We start from the raw sequence: 18,219 nt of genomic DNA on the forward strand, positions 1-18,219 counted from the left end.
TTAAATCAGTCGTAAGTTGCAATCAGAGTGCAAATTATTGTTCAAACAGTAATGAAATACAGTCTCATATTAACAAACTGCAGATAAATGAAATTATTAATGCGCGAGAAAGGTATTTCATTCTTTACAATATTGGCTGTGAATGTTATGACATAAAAATGCGTTATTATGTATGAGAATTTTTGTTCTGTTCGACATAATTGAATTAACAGATTGTATGCTAGCAGATATCGCGCTTACAATGAACAATGCACGGTTGTATACATACTTATATGCATGCAAATTGTAAGCGTGACACATATTTTGTAGGGAATTTCATGGAGTTACTTTTCTGACAAATGTTTCGATGCAAACTTCGTGTTGAAGTAAATTTCATTTTTGACGTGAACGGAGTGGGAACTTTGCAAGCAATATCAGGAATAAAATAAAAGGCACGGCGTGGCGCGCCTTTAACAAAAATAACATTGTAGAATGGTAGGTGCTATTGCCATATAATTCATTTTTAAAAAGTGTTAAGATCGGTCTTACGACGTTAATATTTTTAGTGAACTGACGTGGCGTTTTATATTCGTTGTTATATTTTCCAAAGTTCGGGACGAATGTATTCATAAAGTACAAATGTATCGGCTCTTAACAGAACTTGAAGACACTGTTTATTATAATTACGATAACAATATTTTGAACATCGATCTTGCTAATTATGATAGATAATTAAAATTTGTTCAATTTTTTTATATAATCATACATATTTCGCGTTCATATTTTATTGTTTATAAATTTTCATATATACAAAAACAAATCTTTTTATTAATACGTATTTGTCGTAATTCTGTAGATGCTATTGAAATTATTTATTAATTTGATAATAATACATATATTACTTATATTATTTTCTGTTAACAGGGAAGGTTAAGGAATAGTGCTGTGCTTGTAATAATATCCTTATTAATTGAAACAAATGGCTTCTATGTGCCTGGTGTTGCTCCCGTGGAGTTTAAAAAGGGGCAAAAGATTGATGTCAAAGCAGTTAAAATGACCAGTACCCATACACAGTTACCTTACGAATATTATTCTGTTCCCTTTTGCAGACCAAAAAATGGAACTCTTATTTATAAATCTGAAAATTTAGGAGAAGTATTACGTGGTGATAGGTAAGATTAAGTTAATTGTCTTATTTATATTAACACAAACTAATATGGCTTATATTTATACAGAATTGTAAATACACCATATGAGGTACAAATGGCAGAAGATGTAGGTTGCAAACTATTATGTCATGAATCATCCACTAGTATGACATGGAACGAAGAAGAGTCACAGCGTGTCATAGAACGCATCCAACACGATTATACTGTGCATTTGTAAGAAAACTTGAAGCTTTAATGATTGCATTCCTACAAGAAAAATTGCACAACATAAAAATGTTAACTTTATCAGAAAAAAAGAAAATATTACAATTCTTTAATTTGTAAATTTCCTATCTAGCTGACAATTTTTATACAATATTTGTAATATGGTTTTTTTTGATAATGTAACATATTTCCTATACAGTGGCTATATAATCCAATAAGTAAACATTTTGCAGCTGTGTCACTTTTTTCAGGGATACAATATGTTTAACTTATCTATGTAACAAATTTTGTTTTTTTTTTTTTTTTCATAGGTTGATTGACAATTTACCGGCAGCTACGAAAAAGGTCCATAAAGATACAAACAATGTAATTGTATATCATGGATATCGTTTGGGAGGCATCATAAATGATCAGTTTTACATCAATAATTACCTTAAACTAAAATTAAGCTACCATAAATATGGAGAGTTAGTATCGATCGTATTAATGTATAGATAGAATAATGTACCAGACTAGCTGTTTTCTTTACTTTTAGAAATGAATTTAGAGTGGTTGGTTTTGAAGTAGAAGCTCGATCAGTTGATATAAGTCAACTAAAATTCGAGGGAAGTTCTTGTACGTTACCTACACATGCAAATCTTCAATTTGTCAATCCTAAAGGAACTAAATTGTTATTCTTATATTCTGTGGATTGGAAGGAATCTGTTGTAAGTTGGGCAAGCAGATGGGACATATATCTAGGAATGAGCGACGTTGAAATTCATTGGTTTTCAATCATCAATTCTCTTGTTGTAGTTCTTTTCCTTTCTGGTAAATATATTCTGCTTGTTTTTAATTCTACTTGTTATTTGAAATTGTATGGACAATATTCTTCTTTATTAAAATTGTATAGGAATTTTAACAATGATCATGGTCAGAACTCTCAGAAGAGATATTGCACGTTATAACGCTGGTGAAAGTGATAGTTTAGCAGGCTTAGACGAGACAATTGAAGAAACTGGTTGGAAACTAGTTCATGGAGACGTATTTCGACCTCCACCAAATCCTCGATTATTTGCTGCTGTAATAGGCAGTGGAATTCAGATATTTTTTATGACTTTAATAACAATATGTAAGGCCATATTTCCTAATACAAGGAATCTCTGCTATTGTCGATATTTTTACGTTATCTTTTCGTAAATATTTTAGTCTTTGCAATGTTGGGTATGCTTTCTCCTGCTAGTAGAGGTGCACTTGGAACCTGCGCAATATTTTTATACGTATTTTCTGGTCTAATTGCTGGATATTTCTCTGCGCGTCTTTATAAAACAATGCGCGGTCGAAAATGGAGAAGGACAGCACTATTGGTAAGAATATAAAAGGTCGATGTACTGTTGAAAAAATATTAAATTGTAATCAATTTTTACACTTATTACAGACTGCAACACTCTATCCTGGAATTGTGTTTACTACTTGTTTCTTTTTAAATTTCTTTATATGGGGAAAGCATAGCTCCGGTGCAGTTCCATTCACAACAATGTTATCATTGTTGTGTTTATGGTTTGGAATATCACTTCCTCTCGTATATCTGGGATATTTCTTTGGGTATCGTAAACAGCCTTTTACGCATCCCGTTAGAACAAATCAAATTCCTAGACAAGTTCCTGATCAATTATGGTATATGAATCCGGTACTATGGTAAGTATATAAAGTCTATGCAGGATTCTCGTTGTATAAAAATAAAAATGTGCCATTGGAATTGTTGCAGTACACTAATGGCCGGAATTCTTCCTTTTGGAGCTGTATTCATAGAATTATTTTTCATTTTGTCTGCATTGTGGGAAAATCAATTCTACTATCTTTTTGGATTTCTATTTCTTGTTTTTTGCATTCTTGTCATTTCATGCTCTCAGATATCCATAGTTATGGTCTACTTCCAGTTATGTGGAGAAGTGAGTACTATATTATTTAAAATTCTTTTTATAAAATACGTATATACATGATGTTGTTTATACGTTACTAGGACTACAGATGGTGGTGGAGAAGTTTCATTGTAAGTGGAGGGTCAGCTGTATACGTCCTAGCCTACTCCATATTTTATTTTATGACAATACTGGAAATATCAGAACTTGTCCCAACACTTTTATATTTTGGTTACACAGCGTTAATGGTGCTAACGTTCTGGTTATTAACAGGCACAATAGGTTTCTTTGCAGCATATGCTTTTATTCGAAAAATATATGCTGCTGTAAAAATAGACTAGTCAAAATTATCATTGTCAAAGTAAGTGATGAAAGAGGATAAAACGTTTTTAAATTTATAACGAGTATTTAATTATTTTTAACTTAAATTTATAAAACCAAAACAGTATAATAGTTTCCAGTTTCCTTAGGTTAATCTAATTTTGGTTACGAATGAGTAGTGCGTCTGCGAAATATTATTCCTAAATATTTTAAAATTGGTTTTGGCTATTAAAGTAACTGAACAGAGCTAAATATTAGTTTAATTAAATGTAAAATATTGTTCAATGCTTACTATATGGTTCCAGTTTCTAATTGTTCATTAGATATTTAAAGATTTCGTTACTATTAAAGTACTTACAAATTTATAGAACAGAGTGCTACTCAAGTAATTCAATGAAGAATATACGTATATATTAAGAATGTATATACATATACGCAACACACATACACACATCATCATACGAGTTTCATTGACTATATTAATATTACTGTTTTAAACAGTATAAAAAGTATGTAAAAATGTCCGTAAATGTAATATTAATCATAGTCAATGTAAGTACTGTAACTAACAGCATTAGTTTATATTATCCTTTGATTTATCATAATAAAATGACAATACTTTGCAAATGATGTCTGCAAAAGATTGTTGACTAACACACACACACATACACACACATTGAATGCGTTACAATGTAAGACTAATAATATAAAATTCGTATATTTACTTATATTTGTATGAGCTGAGTGTAAACTTCATTCCTCAATATTCTGTCACATAATCTAAATAGGAATTATACATAAATTATTTTTTGGATCATTTATAAAGATCTGAATATTCAATTACACAGATATGTTCAGTAAATATATATGTAATAATATTTTGTTGGATTTTCAATATATTATTAAGTCAAATGTATAATAGATGAGCAACTTTTGTACATGTTACAATGGAAAATTCATGTCACGATTTAATGATCTTATAGTTCTTTATATATGTATTATATTTTAGTATGGAAATATAAAGAAAATTGAAGTGTATCAGAATACTAAAACAAATTTGATTGCATTCAAGGAATATATTAATCTACAATAATGGACAACATACAAATTTTGTACTATGAATAGTGTAAATAATATGTAACTTATACTTTTAAAGATATATATACAAACTTTTAACAATCTGAACCTCATTTCTATATGTTTGCTAGTTTACTGATGAGTTTGATTTTCATTATAGATGGAACAAAATGCACAAAAATAAATTTCAATGAAATTTTAAAAGGTAATATTGACTTTATCTTACAATTTATAACAATTTGTACAGGGTGAATCGGTTTAATTTATTCTATTCTCACGATCGACTCCAGTACAAGCCATGCTAAACGGGAAGCAGTAAAAGTGCGAGCGAGAGTGATTTTGCATTTGTTAAAAAGAGTATATAGCATTTATGCGTCTCTGTCTATCCAGTGCAAAATCGGACTTTCGATCACCATGGCTCGTAGTACTATAAATATAGAGTCGGCTGTGCAAATGCTTATTTTTATAGAAACTAGATAGAGAAATGGAATCAAGATAGAAATTTGTTTTATCATTGAGATGTTTTAAAGCAATATATTTTGCACATTGCATATTGTGTGCATATTCTTTGCACATTTCCTACACATTTGATCAACTGCCCACCGTGTTTGGAATTAGTCATCAAACAATTAACAAATATATACTTACTAATAACTTTCTTGAGTTTTTCTACATCACATACACCTACATGCGAATTACTGTACATGCACTGATGATTTTACACACACACATCAAGCATGAAGTATATATTTATACACATACATGTTATATCGAATGATTACTGTTTTATATAAATTCTGTAACATTTCATGATTAATTTGCGTGTATAGATAATATACGTATTATGTAATAATGATTGTATTTTGTTGAAATTTGTTATTTTGTTACAATGAATAAAGTTATTTTATAAATAAAACATATATGTATACATATATATTTTACACCTTATTTTACGTCACACTCTTTATTGGTCTTATAAACTATTGGATAATTTTCGGAAATAATAAAATAGGGTTTCGTATGATACCCCTTTTTAATACTAGATCAGGCTCATCAAGCACGTCACTAACGTCTATTTACACGAATGCGTGAACGATTATAACGTATTTAATACTACGATAATTTTACATTTTGTTTTGACAAATCATTACGCGCTATAATTATAAGTAGCATATCTTTGTAATTTGAATGCGAAAATCACGTTGTAATCAGCATTATAAATAAATGGTAAAACACGTAGTAAGCACGTGATGAAAATGTTGCCACCTATTGCAAAGTGTCAATGTTTAATCATACCTCTTACTAAAAAAAAACGTAAAGTTAAGACATCATATAATGCGTTGTAAAAGATAATTTAAAAAATTGTGATATACTTATTACTAAAGGATGACGAGTGTTAATGCAGTATTACGTGTTTTATTAGTTGAGTTGAATGTGTTCACGTATATACTAAGTGCAAAAAAATAGCAAATTTAGTACTATTTAGGGATTGAATCAGATTTTAGATATGAAACCTCTCACAGATTTACCTTTGATCTCAAGATTGTCTAATAGAGTAATACGTATCTTGGGATGTAATCCAGGAAATATGACATTGCAAGGTACAAATACGTATCTTGTTGGAACAGGCACCAGGTAACAACTGTCAATTTTCTATTTTCATGGAATTGAAGTAATGTGTGGAACAATGCAAGGAAGTGTTTTGGTTGTAGACGTATACTGATTGATTCTGGTGAAAAGAGAACTGCAGAAGAATATACTAAAATATTACGTAATGTATTAGAGGAAGAAAAAGCTACAATAGAGCACTTGATAATAACACACTGGCATATTGACCATTTGGGTGGAGCAAATTCTGTATATAATTTGGTAAAGTCGATGAATCCTACAGAAACTAGTATAATATGGAAATTACCCAGATCTATAGAAGATAAAGGCACAAGCGAACAGGAAAAATCGACTAACTGGCAACCATTGACAGACAAACAGATAGTGGAAGTAGAAGGTGCTAAACTTTCTGTTGAGTATACTCCAGGACATTCGAGCGATCATGCATCTCTTTTACTATTAGATGAAAGAGCATTATTTAGCGGGGATTGTATTCTTGGAGAAAGAACTGCTATCTTTGAAGACTTGTATAGTTACATGAAGTCCCTGGAAAAAATGTTAGCACTGAAACCAGAAGTGATTTATCCTGGTCACGGGATAGTATTAAAAGATGCAATAGCTAGTATTAATTTTTATATTCAGCATAGGCAAAAAAGAGAAAATGAAATTTTAGGAGCTTTAAAGGAAAATTCAAAAACCAATACACTCACTGAAATGGATATTGTAAAACATATATATGTGGTAATACTCGAATCTTACTTCGCAATGTGTGTTAAAAATACAGAATAATATAAATTTTGATATTTTTAGGATACTTCGAGTATTATGTGGAGAGCAGCAGCCTACAATATAGAACAGCATCTTTATAAATTATTGAAAGAAGGCAAAATAAAAGGCGAGAAAGGAAAATGGCAAAGTTTATAACCTAGTTGAATACAGAAAATTATTTAATTTTATATTGTAAATTTAGAAAATTATCGAATATCACAATGGTAAAATAATACGTGTAAATGTTATGTAAATTAGATTAACTACAGTTTTTTGTTTTATAGTTTATTATTATTTAATACTAACTCTATACCCATGTTGATTAAAAAAATTATTGAAAAAGCGATGCTGTGAAACATTTATTCAACTTACAGGAATAAAATGATAATACACGCTCATGACTTTCGTTTTGAATATTTAACCTGACAATGCTACAGATGTGCGTACAGTGTACAGTAAACGTTACAAACAATTTCACGAAGTACATACGACGTAGTACAATGATCTGTTTATTTCATTAACGTAGCATTCATGCTTTGATTTTTAACGACCCTTTTAAACGCGTGACACGTAAACAGATGCTCGATATAAAATATATATACTTTGCTACAAAGACATAGCACGACAATAAATGTTTCAATATTTTATTATAAAATCTGTTTTCTACTAGATAATGTTGGCGAGTATTCGTGCACGCGGTACATAGCACCCCTCATCCTGAACAAAAGGGAGAACCCTTACGTAACTTGTTACAATATATAATATAGATTTCGTTATATTTTTAATAAGCTCACTTTGTCCGATCATCTGCTTCTCTCTTTGGGTAAACGTAAAATATATTATATATCTCAGTGATATATACTTCTATATTAATTATTCTTCGTACCGACATATAATATAATCTCTCTGTCGTTTTACATTTGTCTATTAGTTATCGATAACATCATCAACGCAATCACATAATATTCTATTATTTGTATTAATTATCAACAAAAAGATTCAATTATTAAACAACATACGAAATATATTATACTTAGAAATATAATAGAAACGACGTCAAACAACAAGATGATCCATTTGTTAGAATGAAATCAAGTCAAAAAAGAAGAATGTATCAATGAACCGTAGAATATTCTACTTTAAGATACATCGAAACGTAACTTTTGCTACACTCAATTCCGTGGCGCCACTTAGAGTTGAGTGGGGTCAGCACATTGTCGATTATTAGGACACATACACACGCGATCTCGTATTCATGATGCTCCTTTGCTGCGAGAGAAAGACCAATTCGAGATACTTTACAATAGGGGAAAAGGCACCTGGATGCGCAAGAGGCATTGATAGAGATAAATAAAATGAATTATCACATTCGACAACTCGTAGAAAAAGAGGAAGAATAAAGGAAAACCCTAATTGTCGCGCTCTCGTGCGCCCGTCTTACTTAACATGATAATAGTTTTCAATTCATTACAAAGGTGGTGCAAACTTCGTCCATTTTCGTCGTACAAAAGTGAATTTTCATTTTTATCATATACAAAGTCTGAAACGACAATGTGGCACAGATATAGAATTCGTACCGAGCCAACGACATACACTTCTCGTACTCAACTGGCTGGAATTAGTAAACACGTTTTATATCCGATCATCTCGAATACAATGAACAGTTTTATTTTTAACGACAAGAATGCGGCGACACTACATAAGAAAACCGCTCTGATCGAAACAGCTGGGATTTATGTAGCTCAAAAGATCATGCTCCGACATCGACGTAAGCTCCTGAGGCAGCATACCGTCCTCTTGCTTTCTAATTGTCGTTCCACCCGCGTTATTGGGTGCATTCGCTATAGGCGGATTCACGTTTTGTCTATTAGGTGTTACGGGTAAGGCAACCGGCGGTGACTTACTCGTAACTTGTTCGACAATGTTGTTCTGGCTAGAAGGAGATTTAGGCAAAATGCCTTCCATAGCAGTGTTCATTAATTGGGCACTTTGAGTGGCCACGCTATTTAATATGTTCTTCGTCGCGATGATAGCGTGTGCCGTTGTCGTGGTAATAGGTCGATTATTAATAATATCTTGAGTCGCATTAGTAATTACATTATTAATTGCCTGTTCCGCAGCAGTGGTCAATCGTTGCTGCGACGGTTCCTGTGCTGCTCCGCTCGCAAGAGCGGAGCTGGCCTCTGCAACGAAACCAGCCGGTTGGCTCAACATCGAACCAATGTCTTGCTGTACCGCCTGTTGCATTGCTTGGGCTGCTTGCGCTTGCTGCACCGCTTGCTGAACAGCTTGAACCTGCTGCACCACTTCCTGGGTCGCTTGTTGCACCGCTTGTTGTACCGCTTCCTGGGTGGCTTGCTGTACAGCCTGCTGAACTGCAGGCACAGCCTGAACTTGTTGTGCCGCTTGCACCTGTTGTACAGCCTGTTGAACAACCTGTGCATGCTGCACAACGTGTTGAACGACTTGTTGTTGCGCTTGCTGGACAGCTTGAACAGCTTGTTGCTGCGCCTGAGCAACAACCTGTTCAACTTGCTGCTGTGCCTGTGCTACAACTTGTTCCACTTGCTGGACTTGTTGCATCGCTACAACGTCCGACTGAATGAGACCTTGAATTTGAGGAATGTGATCAGCCGTTGTCGACATAGTCTCGTTCGTTACTTGTAATGGATTATGGGCTGACACAGTGACGGTAGCGTTTGACGTACCGGTTGCGGTGGCTGGCGGCTCCTGCATCGACGGCATCAGGGCAGCGTTGATGGTTGTAAGTAAATTGTCACCAGCGGTCTGCTCCTGCACCACCGACGCGGGAGGCGAAACGGACGGTGCTACATTTGACGCCATAGGCTGAACGGTTTGAGGCGGCATCAAGGCTTCGAGTAGCATAGTCTTTACCGGGATTGGCGGGCTAGTTCTAGTCTGTTGGGGACTTGGGATTGTTTCGTGATCGCTGACCGCGTTCACGTGAGTCATCAGGGTACTGCTGTTAGGGTTAACGGTACGAAGCGACGACACCAGCTGATGAGTTTCCGCGGCGGAATTAACGAGAGTATCTAACTTTACGCCTGAAGTGGCAGGGGCTAGCATGTTGGAAGATTGTCCCTGTTGCGGTTGCCGTCCTGAGGCGATAATGGACGCTCGTTGCTGTATGTTGGCTACGTAGCCGTTCTCCTGATTATCGACCTCTTTAACGTTCGATTCGATATCGTTTAGGTACTTCTCCAAGCTATGGCCACTTTGTGCGGGTAACGGTTGTCCGTTAGGCGATGCGGTAAAGTTCGACAGAGTTCCAAACTCCGATTGATGGTGTTTCATTCGAAGATCAACGACACCGCCACCCTGAAGACTCCCGTTAGGACTGCCTTCTGTCGGCAATATCGGGTTAGTGTCTTTGTTGATATGATGAGGACTTAGAACTTTGGCTTGAGACGATTCGTGCATACCTCCGAATGTATTTTGATGCGCCGTCACCATCGTCAAGGAATGCTGATTCCGCATCATATCGACAACTTCGAGGAGATTAACCGCTTCCTGGACAGGCGAGCTGTTCGCTGCGACGGGAACTGATCTGATCATGTTAGTCTGCGACGTTTCCCTAGATGTATCGGTAACCAGCTGCTGCAACGGACTTGTTCCAGTCGAGCCGTTCGCGGTGGGCGTGGGTATGCTTTGCATACTGTTTTCGCTAATCATACTGTTTTCGCTATTTTCATCTAGGACTTCTGTCTTCAAATTGTCTGGCAGTATCAATTGAAGGTTCGACGATGATCTACGATTCAGAAGCGGATTCGCTACCAACGCTGGTGGTGGCATCATCACGTCAGGCGGTGAATTTTGACAACTCGAACTCTGAGTGGCCCACATCATGACCGAGGATACTTGAGAAGACGCTGTTACCGGTGGTGGGCTCGGATCGTTTTTAAGAGCTTCTGTCGTCTGAGATGGCTGTTGCTGTGGTTGTATGCTGGATAAGAAATTCGGCGTTCCTGCTGCTGCTTGGGTTATCAGAGCTGAAAATTCACGATTTCGTTATATGTACGTAACATTTGTAGTACGATGCTTTAATAAGCTATCTTGCATGTGTAGCTTTCGAGAACTACATGGTCGTTGCATATGAAATGGTAGATTTCTGTGAAGAATTATTAAAATCAATTTCGTTTTACCATTTCATCTGTAACAACTTCATACATAGATTGTTTGTCAGGGATAAAAGTTCGCTTACTGTTAGGTGCTACACCCGTAGTTAGAGATACTGCTGCAGGGGACGTCGCAAGGGTAGTTTCGCCATTCGTGGTGGAAAGAGGTGGAGTTATGGGCTCGACTTTACCCACCGATGGCTCGGGTGGCGTGGACACAGCGGTGTAGAGAAACGTGTGAGGCTCGCTGGTTTTACCAGAGGACATTGCGTACAATTTGACACTGACCGTTTCCGAGGGCGCCAGATCTTGCCTTCTGTAAGCGGGTACGACGCACACCAGATGCGTTTGTTGCAGGAACTCTTTGTCGGGTAAGACTGCGCACTCCCAGTGCGGCTCTAAGCTACTCGATAAATCGTCGTTATCTAATTGAAACACCACGCGAGTGTCTTTCAGGAAGTTCTTTCCGAGAATGAATAGTTCCAAACCACCGGTGCATGGACAAGACGTGAGTGACTTCTTACAGATCTCCGGGATGCCAGGTGGTTGGGCTAAAAGAAACGTTATAAAATTAAAAAAAAAAAAGAACAATGAATTGTCAGATCTATGAGAAAATTTTGTCGCTAGCATGCATGCAATTACAGGTTTTCTTTTACTCGGTTATGCTTTCACCTTGTAAAAGGAGGGTCGGGTGTATTTAGTTTTGGAAAAATCAAGATTCGGAGAACGTTTTCTTTTGTTTTGATCGATTTACAGTTTGTGTTAGACGTTTCTGGTGAGTCGAATTAGAATAGTTATCGAAGCTGGGGCTTTATTGATTGTCAATGTGATTGGTAAGCTAAAGATGGTAGTGCCTTTAGGTTTAGTGGTATTAGGTTGATTTCTCAGGATCAAGTATGCTCGGGTACACGTAAAATAGAACGTACTGCAAACTATTGGTTGAGAGCAGACTTGCAAAGTCTCCGTGGTACCATCCGAATGGGTGATCGCCGTGCGAAAGACCATGCGGCAACGAGTCGACTTCTTTTTACTGCGTCCTTGAAGGATACCAGCCTCCTGTGGAAATCTGTGCTCCACGTCGACGTTCCGTTCTTTCAGAATTCCCACGCAGTCGCAGGTGATCAGCATGTCCTTCGTCGGGTCCATGTCCACCTCGATGACGATGGTACCGTCGATTTTCCGCTCGATACAAGGAGTCGAGTTCTTGCCGCTCACGCGACAAGCTTGATAGAACATATGGGGCGCGACACGACCGAGATCCGTGCCTATGAAAACTTGGAGCGTCGCCGGTTTGTCGTAACCGACCAAACGCACGATTGGAAACCCGTTTCCTGTGCGATCTTTGACTGCTCCTCTGGAGCCCTCAGTCTGATATCTGGCCCGATGCTGCTGCTCCGGCTGGCAGATGATTTGCAACTGGGCTTTGCCATCCGCGGAAGCGCTACCTGAACGTTGCAAAGAAAAGATTCAATCAAAATTACCATCCTTTGAAATGGGGAAGAAATACGAGCCTAAATCTATACGTAAAGTTCCCTTAAAGCCGCATTTAAACTTTCACCACCAAACCAGAGTACCGATCCAAGAATTTATTCTTAACAATTGCAACGGACGAACGAACGCTTAACGACAAATCGTCTATGTCTCGTCGATAGATAAGTAGTTCCATCGGATCTTAAATCGAGAAATTATATATTATAATCTCAATTAGATTATTTTACTTAATGTTAATTTTTAATGGGGGATTACGTAAATTTTCAAATAATGAAAAAAAAGAATGTAATATTCTTGGTAAACTAGATACATGACTCTTCCACATTATGGAACGAAAACGAATGTAATTCAACATCTTCGAAATTTTCATGTTTGTACAAGAACGGTTAAAATTGTAGGATTCAAATTCAGAGAGCGCGTATCGCTTGTGATATCGCAGAAACAGTATCGACGACTCTTTTCAGACGAAATAAAACAGTCTCCGAGCAACGGCGATAACGTATCGTTACGGTAAAACTAACGAAGTGAAGGCTGGAAACGGTTTCCCCGACGGTTATTCGAGACGCGTGAAAAACGATCGATTCGCGAACGAATTCGCCATTTTAAGATCAGAAGATCCGACGTCTCGTTACGAATGCACGAAAAATCATTTGAAAAGACGATTGCTCTCGGTGGTATAATCCCGACGCGTTACAACGAACAATATAAACAACAACGGTGTTCCCGAGTTGGCTTGTAAATTCTCTGAAAATCCCACAAAATCTCGAAACGTTATCTCTTGGCTGCGACCTCGCGTCTGTGACCTCGGTTACCGGTATCTTCGCCAAAAAACTACAATATCAACAGCAGTAAATTGTCAAACCCGCGCGTTTAACGACTCGCTCCAGACGAAAGATCGATAAACCTAATCGAACGATTAGCGATAAATCACATATTTCGCGCGTGGATCGTTTCAAATCGTACCGAATCGGACACTCTCTGGAGCGACGTTTTAGGTTTAGATTAGTCTCGAACAAAGCGGGCATTTTCTTAAAATAATTGCAAAATAAAATAGTTGAGGATAACGTTCGAAGAATGGCAATTTTTGGTGCTCGTCGGGAAAGAGAAATTTTTGCGTATCGTATCGTCTGAAAATTCTAAGTTATCAGGGAGTTATCAAGAATAATATAAACAAATGATAGGCACTACGGGAGTATTAAAAAAACATTGTAGTACGAAGAGTCGAATATCTGAAATCATTTGGTGGAATTATTACTGGTAATATAATTTTTCTGATACTTCTAATAATTTGATCGTTCCTACACGTACACAGTTGGGAGGTGAGGGTGATGGGTCCTTGGTGGGCTGATGGCGGTCTTTTGCTGAGGACACCCATGCCTGGACGAGATCTGGGTACGTCGACGACCCTTCCAGCGGTCCCGTTTCTGTTGCTGGAGATCGTGGCCAACCCTATGCCGTTCGACGTGGTTCTGCTGGCCGTTTTGCTCTCGGGACTAGTATTGTGCGCAACCTCGGGGAAAGCGAAGTTTGCGTCCTCGGACTCGAGCTTGATGTCCATCTTCCTCCTCTTCGAGTCCTCCTCGCCGGCGCCGTTCCAAGCCTGTTAAGCAACGACAAATTGATAGAGGCGCGCATACGTGTACGTACTCGCTGTTAAGTTGCTAGCTTAATTTAACGAATCAGAACGCCCATCGGGCCGGGTTCAACTACCGTTAGAGACCGGTCGGTGTCGTCGTCGTCGAATCAACGACGATCCCGTACCCGCAATACGTGATCGCATTAGATACGAGGCGTCCACGCGCGCGCGACAGTGGCGTAACCGAAGGGGAAGCTTCAGAGGCTTCGAGGATGGCCTCTTGGGAAACGTTTCCGGAGCTGGACGATGCGACCTTGTTAAGGGGGGACCACTGTGACGGATTGGCAAAATCGAAATTTTTTTTTATCCCTTTTGTTACAGAAGATTTAGTACGCGTAGAAAATGTAATATGCGTAACGCTTGGAACTAAGTGCTCTTTACTTCGGTACATTCGTTTGAAACTCTTTTATTATTTCTGCTGTAGTAAAGGTTTCGTACGAATAGGAAGTGTTTTGATCGAGATAACTATGCGAATCAAGAGTATTTAGTCTAGAGCGATAAGCGGTGCGATCGAAATGTACCGATACGCGACTAAAGTGTAACGATGGCTATTCAGGATTATTACAAATAATTCCTCGATATTAAATTTGAAGAATTTGTAAAATATGGATTTTAGCTATTTGCGCTTTGTTAAAAAATTACATGACGCATCGGGTCATCCGACCACAGATATATTTTATACCCCTATTTTTACACCGTATCGTAATTAGATAAACTCCACCGCGGAGAAGTAAGAAATAGGTCGATTATTGGACTAGGATTTGAACTTTCGTTCGAAAACAGTTGCCTGCGTCTCGTTCGATCGTTACAGAACGAGCACGATGCTTTGTGTCAATATCGAGCAATCGAACCGTCCACGATATTCGTCCAATTATCATCGATATACCATTAACCGCGTTGCAAACAGTATATTATTAGAATGTAATCTGCGCGAGTGCCTTGTGTATTATATGCACGGACGCGATTTGTGTTTCATTCGTGTATCGGGTTGTTACGCAACGTAAGAAATATGAATTATCGTTGCACGTACCGATATTAATCAAAGCATGCGCGCGTCGTGTCTGTGCAGCGCGTAAAAAAGCAATTTCTTCGCCGGGGACTCTCGCGGATGATATAAATGCGTATTTTCGATCGTTTCGACGTTATTTCTTTCGCGAGGCCGTTGACTGGGCTCGCGTATTGTTTTCGTTCCGATACAAAAATAACGCTCGAGACAGATTACGGAGAGGTAGGGATGCTTTTTTGGTTTTCCTTGTCGGTTACGCCACTCGAGCGAGGCTCGTATAAACGAATAAACGCATTCAACGTCAATATCGACGATAATTTCGCGATCAATCCACGAACGTAATGCCGTTTCGCGACGTTAATCATCGATAAGATCGCTCCCGTTGCTTCTGGCAGTTTTTGTCGGCGTTCTCGATAACGCGTTTTGTTTCGCGATACGTAAACAAACACCAGAGCCATCGAATAATCGTAAAAAAGTAAATCTACAACAGTGCATTTCAATTTCGCACGAACGTTACATTTACTATACTTTAAAGCATTTGAAAAATAACAAACTAATGGAGGGTTACATAAATTACATTTACGTATATTATACAATATTAGTTTAAACTTGTGGCGGGCCCCAATAATCCACTTAAGGGCTAACATTATGGAATAGTCTAAAATTAATCACCGTTTAGAGAAACTGTCGCTACAATTATTTCACTTTGTCGATTGTTCGTTATTGACCAAACGGTTTCGCAACGATTCCTACGAAATTGTGAACCACAGGCTCGATTTATCGCTTTTTACCGAGTTCGCGAAGCTTCTGGTTCGTTCGTTATATTGAAAAATATAACACTGATAAATTTCAGAAGGCAGTCTCAACCTTATGAGCCATACTGCGCATGCAATGCACTAACGTTTGCGGTGATGAGATGTTGTTGTCGTTCCTCGAAGCCAAGTCCAGAGTCGTTCGAATTGTCGCAAACGTCCTGTGCCGAATTCGCTCTTGACACGTGGTCATCCGAGTTCCGTAAGGGTCCCAAGGGTATCCTGGGTTGTTGTTGCTGTTGTTGCTGACGTTGCTGATGACTGATCCTCCTGGTGGCGGAGTGGGCGCGGTTACTCGAACTGACAGTACTTCTTTGTACCAATCCTGTCACCGCTGACGATCTTCCGCCTGCATTGTTACCTAAAAACATCAAATACAATCAATTTACAATTACTCGATAGACGTAATACGCAATTTGTGATCTTAAATTTAAGGGGGTCTTCTACTAGAAACCGTCAAAAACTTTGATTTTGTCTTAGACAAACGGAACACTTTTTCGGTACGCGATTGCGTACGAGGCTCCGTACTGCCACTAATTTTGATTGTTTCTCGTTGCAAAAATTTGTGAATATTACTGAAAGAGTAATAAATATATATGCGAAACGTCAATGCAAGAACTTGCATAGTTTCTTTATAAAAAAATATCAAAAGGAACATAAAAAAACGCGTTTTACAGTTGAAGACTCCCGTAAGGACAAGGAAACGCGTCTCGTAGGGTTAGGTGCTCGTTTAGAGTATCGAAATACAACAGGACTTATCAGATCTCCGATTGTCGCAAACAAATTCTGTTTGAAAAACCAAAATTTTAGGCGACACGGTGGCCTAACACGACTTATCGAAGCTTATTGTTTCGCTCCCATTCTATTAAGTTATTAGCGGCTTCAACTACGCAAGAAGGTCAAAAAGTTTCTGCAACGAGATAAAGATGACTAGAATGCAATTGAATTTATTATATTCTTGAACCGCTGCTGACAATGCACGCGCCATAAACAATGATATATCTGTTGTTGTGTGTGTTTTTTTTAACACGCGTTACTAACAAAAATTCTCATAAAAGATGGAATTGAAGCGTTTGAGATTCTACTACGATTCTAAACAAGAAGGTGTTTAAAAACACATAGTTTTACAGTATTGCAGTTACTTTGTTATATTGAATGTATTATTTATTCAAAAATAACCCATTTTGATTTCCAAACAAACTTATATTATGGGATATTAATAATCGCTTATAATGAGATAGGGATCAAGACATAAACGGTGAAAAGAATGATTACCTGAATCCAGTGTAAAAATTATCACTTCGATTCGATCATTTCTGTCAGCGATTTAGTCACGTTCTATCAAGCTATTAAATGAAACTTTAACCACAAGACCCACGAGTACAACGTACAGAAACACCACAAGAGAATGGACTATTTGTCGAGCAAACGTTATCTTCGAACAACGAATAAAGCTTTTGGATTCGTTTGTTTTTAAACATAAGAATCTGAAACATTTTATTCGTTATTCGGAAGCAACGTTTGCTTCCTTGACGAGTGGAAAAGTGATAGTTTGATAGAGTTGCACGAGTCACGTGACACGCAAGCAACGAATCCCTACATCGATTGATCGATCGTGCACCTTTTCGCGCGAACCACACGGGATCGCGGCGGACGAATAACTCAATTCGGACAATGACACGTTCCCTGAGTCGAAGTTCAAGGCTGAGAGTTTGAATAACGAGTCAAGATAAAACGAGCCGCGGGGAACCTTATATAATGTCCGATCGGAGCTTTCGAAAAGGATAGTAGCTGAGGAACAATCGATAACGATGAACGCAATCGACATTACATCGCGCCATTTTTATGCGCTGTGGATCTTGACGCACAAGAGATGTCTCTTTTGCGACAATTTTGGTACCTTCAAATTTTTCCACGTACCACTTAGAAATTGGAAAATATTTGAAGATGTTTATCAAAATATATTTATCCTAAAAATTGTAAAATTGTGTTTTATATGTGTATAAGGAAACTAATAATTTATCATGAATTAAAGTTTGTGAAAAACAGTCTGGATTAAAAGCGATACATGAAAAGTATTTGGGTTTAAGATGTCTTTTGGTACCATAAGG

General features: G+C 37.5%; 3 protein-coding genes across 7 annotated transcripts in view; 2 read left to right on the forward strand and 1 right to left on the reverse strand.

The window, feature by feature from the left end:
- Window positions 1-321: 321 nt before the first annotated feature.
- On the forward strand, window positions 322-3,650 carry Tm9sf4 (transmembrane 9 superfamily protein member 4). Its single transcript, XM_076778415.1, has 10 exons — window positions 322-474; window positions 904-1,151; window positions 1,215-1,361; window positions 1,664-1,819; window positions 1,888-2,162; window positions 2,245-2,463; window positions 2,541-2,698; window positions 2,770-3,029; window positions 3,100-3,283; window positions 3,355-3,650. The coding sequence occupies exons 1-10, from the start codon at window positions 472-474 to the stop codon at window positions 3,592-3,594; spliced, it is 1,890 nt and encodes a 629-aa protein (XP_076634530.1). The 5' UTR covers window positions 322-471; the 3' UTR covers window positions 3,595-3,650.
- Window positions 3,651-5,679: 2,029 nt separating this feature from the next.
- LOC143348330 (endoribonuclease LACTB2) lies at window positions 5,680-7,224 on the forward strand. The gene is made up of 3 exons (XM_076778420.1): window positions 5,680-6,286; window positions 6,364-7,000; window positions 7,070-7,224. The coding sequence occupies exons 1-3, from the start codon at window positions 6,159-6,161 to the stop codon at window positions 7,181-7,183; spliced, it is 879 nt and encodes a 292-aa protein (XP_076634535.1). The 5' UTR covers window positions 5,680-6,158; the 3' UTR covers window positions 7,184-7,224.
- A 134-nt stretch (window positions 7,225-7,358) lies between these two features.
- Nfat (nuclear factor of activated T cells 3) overlaps window positions 7,359-18,219 on the reverse strand; it is a 68,460-nt gene continuing 57,599 nt past the window's right edge. For 3 of the 5 annotated variants that reach the window (XM_076778411.1, XM_076778409.1, XM_076778410.1), the window contains exons 2-6: window positions 16,198-16,469; window positions 13,963-14,254; window positions 12,090-12,608; window positions 11,250-11,714; window positions 7,359-11,037 (exon numbers count right to left, since the gene is read on the reverse strand). In XM_076778411.1, the coding sequence (XP_076634526.1) occupies window positions 8,723-11,037; window positions 11,250-11,714; window positions 12,090-12,608; window positions 13,963-14,254; window positions 16,198-16,469 (3,863 nt within the window). In that variant the 3' untranslated portion in view covers window positions 7,359-8,722. The remainder of the gene's footprint in view (window positions 11,038-11,249; window positions 11,715-12,089; window positions 12,609-13,962; window positions 14,255-16,197; window positions 16,470-18,219) is intronic. The other 2 variants (XM_076778414.1, XM_076778412.1) reach the window with 2 other exon arrangements.

Source organism: Colletes latitarsis, chromosome 11 (genome assembly GCF_051014445.1).
Source record: "Colletes latitarsis isolate SP2378_abdomen chromosome 11, iyColLati1, whole genome shotgun sequence".
Lineage (NCBI taxonomy): Eukaryota > Metazoa > Arthropoda > Insecta > Hymenoptera > Colletidae > Colletes > Colletes latitarsis.

What these genes read in the sequence shown, in the direction of transcription:
- Tm9sf4 (XM_076778415.1), top strand. An exon ending in TATGACTTTAATAACAATAT is followed by an intron (nt 2,464 to 2,540) that starts GTAAGGCCATAT and finishes TAAATATTTTAG; the next exon opens with TCTTTGCAATGTTGGGTATG. An exon ending in TATATGAATCCGGTACTATG is followed by an intron (nt 3,030 to 3,099) that starts GTAAGTATATAA and finishes GAATTGTTGCAG; the next exon opens with TACACTAATGGCCGGAATTC.
- LOC143348330 (XM_076778420.1), top strand. Translation starts at nt 6,159, where the DNA reads ATGAAACCTCTCACAGATTTACCTTTGATCTCAAGATTGTCTAATAGA. An exon ending in CTTGTTGGAACAGGCACCAG is followed by an intron (nt 6,287 to 6,363) that starts GTAACAACTGTC and finishes TTTTGGTTGTAG; the next exon opens with ACGTATACTGATTGATTCTG. An exon ending in TTGTAAAACATATATATGTG is followed by an intron (nt 7,001 to 7,069) that starts GTAATACTCGAA and finishes TGATATTTTTAG; the next exon opens with GATACTTCGAGTATTATGTG.